We start from the raw sequence: 5,282 nt of genomic DNA on the forward strand, positions 1-5,282 counted from the left end.
TTTTATAATAAAGTATTTATTTACTTATTTAATTTTCCAGAATAATATATAAGCTTAAAGTAATAATAGAATAAAAGCTTAGCCTATCTAGCTTATTAAGAAAAGAGTTTCTTAGTAATTATAAAGTATTTTAAAGTATAGTAATTAGAATAGACTTTAAAAAAAGTATTCTAAAGGCCCTCTAGCTTAGCTTTCTATTTCTCTAATACTCGAATTATAATAAGTATTTTCTTATTATATATATTATAATTAAGCTTTATTAGAAGTATAATTTTAGAAAAATAAGCTATAGGATACTAAAGGCCTATTTCTGGGTCTTATTAAAAGAATAGACTAGTAATTACTTTTTTAGATATATTTATTTCTATTATTATAGGTAAATCTGAATTATAGTATTATAAAACTAAAATAGAAATTATAGCTTTTTTTAGATAAGTAAAAGCCTCTCGGTATTACTTAAACTATTTAAAAGAAATACTCTTTTTTATAAATAAGATAAGAAATCTAGTAATTTATTTATATTCTCTAATAAAGTATTTATAAAAGTTATAGAAGCCGAGGAAGAACTATATATTCTTAACTATTTTTGGGAATTACTAGTTATATATTATTTTAATTTTATTAGGATCTATTTTAATACCAGATATAAAAATAATAAAGCCCAAGTACTTTATATATATAATTTTAAAGTCCGATTTCTTAATATTTATTTAGAGGCTAGTAAGATATAAATAATCTAGTACTTTTTATATATACTATTTATATTTTATTAGATTCTTTAAATAAATAAGAATATTATTAAGATATATTATATAAAAGTTATTTAGATATTTAAAGAATATATTATTTATATAGTATTAATATATAGCCGGGCTATTTATAAGGCCTTTCTAGAAAATATTATATTTATATATTTTATAGTAAATACGGAATATTATTAGTTCCTAAAAGTCCGGGTTTATAGCTATATAATAGAAAGCTTAGTAAATATCTAATTTAGTATAGATCTTAGCCTTAGATAATTAACTTAAAGTCTTATTAATAAGGAAAAGGAAATATTAATTCTTCTAGGTAATATTATTTAGGTAATAAAAATTAATATAAAAGTATAAATCTCTATTTACTTTTTTTATAAAAAGAACTAGTAAAGTAAAGGAAGCCTAACTAGCTTTAATAAAGCCCTTAGTTAGATTATCTTTTAAGAAATACTTGATTTCTAGAAGCTTTTAAATAGACTATTACTAGAGGAATTAATATCTAATACTCTCGGTTTCCTTTAGGCTTTTAATCTAAATCTTATAATTATATAATTTATAGAAAGAAAAGGTATTAGATTTCTTTTTAGAGAAAATAGAGGTATATTTCTTAAGTTCCGGAAATAATATTCTTTATAGCTATTAAAGCTTTATTTTTCCCGGTTATTAATTTTCTAGGCCAGGAATAGCTTCTTTTTTCCGAGCTTTAAGCTTCTTATTAATCTTATAAATAAAGATTTGACTAATAATATTGTTTTTTCTTTTAGCTATATAATTAAATACTATAGAGATAAGAATAGCTAGGTCTAATATTTATTCTTTATTAAAGATCTCTTCTTGCTTTTTTGGCTTTTACTTAGGTATTATATTTTAATTAGGCTATAGAAGCTTCTTTTCTATAGTCTTATATAATTTCCTTTAATTAGTTTAAAAAAAGAAAAACTATTTTAGAATAAAAAGTTTCTAGAAATAGCTTATAATAGAATCTTATTAATTAGTATTCTTTTAATACTTCTTATTAGGTTACTTCTCTAGCTATTATTATAAAATACTAATAATATAACTAAATTATATAGATTTAGGCTTATTTTTTTTAGCTATATAAGCCTATATCTTCTGTAATTAACTAGAATATTAATATATACTACTTATTTCCTATTAAGAATAATATTATAATCTTTAAGATTTAGGATAATTATAGATATATTAATATTTTATTTATTAATTAGAAATAAGACTTCTATATATTTCTTAGTAAACTTAGCTAGCTTTCTATTAAAACTATATATAATATAGAGTAAGAAAAAGAGTTATAGTTCTATTTCTAAGAATTAATCTATAAGCTAAGTAAGCTTTATATTAATAAAAGTATAACTATTAGTTCTAGTATTAATAAGAGAAAAAGATTTAATTCCTAATTTATTTATACTAATAATATAAAATATTATAAAAGTATTTCTTTTTATTAAATAAGTCAAGTTAATCTTTATTAAATTTATATTATAAGCTTTTAAAATAAAGACTTTCTTTAGAAGTACTTATTTCCCGGTTTTATACCAGAATTAGAGCTTAAATCCTCTAAATACTTTATTAGAATAATATATTCTAGTAAAATAGGAACTAAACCCGGCTTAATTCTAGAAAGAGCTATCTTGGTTTCCTTATTATATAGAACCGGATAATATCTAATATAATAGCCGAACTCGTTATAGTTATAGTACTTAATAGTTAAAAGATCCTCGGTTTTTATAAGATATTACTTATATTTATAAGAAAGTATATACTTAACAAAAGTAATTAATATAGGCTCTTTGGGCTTCTTTTTAGGAATATACTTCTTAGGAATATACTTCTTAGGAATATACTTCTTAGGAATATACTTCTTAGGAATATACTTCTTAGGAATATACTTTTTAGGAATATATAAGAATATAATATTAGAAGTAAACTTGGCTAGAATAGCTCTTACTTTTTTATATTTCTTACTTTTCTTATATATAGCCTTAATCTACTAATTATTAGTAATATAGTACTAAGTAAAACAAGTAGTATTAATAGAAGAATTATTATAGTATATATATACTAATTTTTAGAGCTTTAGTAAGAGCTTCTTATTTAGTTTATATTTAATATCTTAAAGACTAATATTACCTTTTATAGATAATTATAAGAAGAAAGTATAGAATTCCTGAAATACTTAACTAGAATATATTTAAAGCTTACTAAAGTTATAATAAATATTCTATATCTTATTAGGGTTAGAGTATAGCTTCTTTAGATAAGAATAGAGCTCTAAAAGCTAATAGTACTAATTCGGACTATCTTTATTTATATAAGAGTTAGTTAGGGCAAGAGTATTACTAGTAAGTTTACTAGAAATATAAATAATCTTGAGATTCTCTAAGAAATATAAATTAGTATTTCCTTATAGCTTATTCTTAACCTGAACTAGCTAGTTATTAAAGATAATATAATCTCTAATAAAGAGAGTTAGATCTGGGAGCTTAGTAACTCTAGTATTTCTAAAGGAAATATAAGATATAGGGGATTCTAGACAGAAATAAGTAAGTATTAGTTTACTAGTAATATATAGCACCGTTATATAGGTATGGAAGTGCTATTTGCATAAGGTTAATAAAGTTGTTATTTAGAAGTAAGGATTGCAGTATCGTAATATTAATATATAATCCCTAAATCTGCTAAGCCTAAAGGGGTCTAGTCTACTAGTCGAGTCACTAATGGGATGCAAGGTCACATGACCATGTCCTGTATCCCATGTCCCGTATCCCATATCCCATTGCCCATATCCCATTACCCATGTCCCATTGCCCATGTCCCATTACTCATGTCCCATTGTCCATGTCCCGTGTCCCGTGACTACACACGTGACTCCCAACGGAACAGCTGTACCAATACTGGAAACTCTCTAAAAACGCGAAAAACAGTGTCTCCCTCCGATTGCATGCAAATTCCCTAATCCGGCCTAGTACCAGATACTCAGATGCCAGATACCCAGATACCAGATGCCCAGATGCCAGATACTAAGGGAATCTCTATATATATCCTCTTATTCATATGTCTATTTCCCGCTCTATTCGCATTCAACCTATTTCTCTATATCCAACTATATGGTATTCGTATTAATAAGGCACTTGAGGGCATTTAATGGCTTCGATTTCGTTATAGAGTCGGCAGGATTTAATTCTCCCTTAATCCACTTGACTTCTGTAATCTCTCATTATTCATATACCTGGCAGAGGTATATTATATTAATTATTAGGCATTTCTCTCAAGTAGTGCCTAATTTAATAAGGCATTCGTATAATAACTTCGAATCCGTATAAACGACTAGTAATAGTTCTATTTCCAGTATTTTATTAATTATAGATTTGACTAAAGTGCCCATATTAAAACCATAAGCCATACTATAGAGTTCTAAAGCTAGAATACTTCTAGTAACTCTCTTATATTTAGTAGAGAACTAGTAAATAATATTAGTATATCTAGTTCTATTTACTAGAACTAGAATATATCCGATTTAGGAGAAGAGATTTCTATTATTTATAAATAAAGCATTTATAAAAATAATTAAATATAAGAACTTCTTTACTAGCTTTATAAATCTTAGTTCTCTAGTAGTATTCTTAATTTGCTATTAAATATATTTATTAAGTACCTTTATATTAGTTTCCGAGGATTTAATAGCTTAAATAATAATTAATAGGTCATATAAAGCTCCTAGTTAATAGACTAATATAATATATATTTCTCTTATATATTAGGTAATATATTAGTCCTTAATAAAGAGATTTTAATAAATAGTACCCCTATTATTTATAGTAGTAATATTCTTTATAGAAATAGTTCAGAGATTCTTATACTAGTATTCCTATATAAGAGTAATTCTAGTAGTATTTATATAGATAATATCTCTATTAAATTTGAGATTATAGTTAAAAATAAGGGATTTATACTTTTTAGTCAAGAACTTAGCCTTATAAAGCTTTAGTTACTTTGCTTTTACAAAATTATTAGTTCTAATAAATAAGGTATTATTAGTTTAAAGGCTAATAATTCCGAAGAGTTACTTATTATAAAGTAGGTAAGGGTTATAAATTAACTATTCTATAGAGAGCTCGTTAATATAATAGGAATAATAAGTCTTGAATTAGTAATTCCTAGTTTCTAGTATATTATATAATAGTTTTATAACTTTTAGAATAGAATTATTCCTTAGATTTAGTTCTCTAGTAAGCTTATAGAATAAGTTAATATAGAAATTATAATTAAGTAAGGTTATTAATTAGATATAAGCTTATAAGATATTATATAAATATAATTCCGTAGTATCTATTATTATAATAGTAATACTAAGTATAATTCTCTAGCTAATATATTAGATAATAAGTAATTATATTAATATTATATATTTCTTACTATTATTATAAGCTTAAATAACTAGTCTCGACTTCTTAAGCTTTTTCTTTATACTCTTATTCTTAATCTTATTAATAAACCGGGAGTTAA

At 23.7% G+C, this 5,282-nt stretch overlaps 1 protein-coding gene across 1 annotated transcript; it reads left to right on the forward strand.

Moving 5' to 3' along the window:
- Positions 1-3,402: 3,402 nt before the first annotated feature.
- K444DRAFT_708369 (uncharacterized protein) lies at positions 3,403-3,727 on the forward strand (the record flags this gene model as incomplete). Its single annotated transcript, XM_024888181.1, has 1 exon — positions 3,403-3,727. A coding segment is annotated over exon 1 (229 nt), but the record flags the coding sequence as incomplete, so codon positions are not given.
- Positions 3,728-5,282: the final 1,555 nt, after the last annotated feature.

The sequence above is a fragment of the Hyaloscypha bicolor genome (genome assembly GCF_002865645.1).
Source record: "Hyaloscypha bicolor E unplaced genomic scaffold K444scaffold_182, whole genome shotgun sequence".
Classification (NCBI taxonomy): Eukaryota; Fungi; Ascomycota; class Leotiomycetes; order Helotiales; family Hyaloscyphaceae; genus Hyaloscypha; species Hyaloscypha bicolor.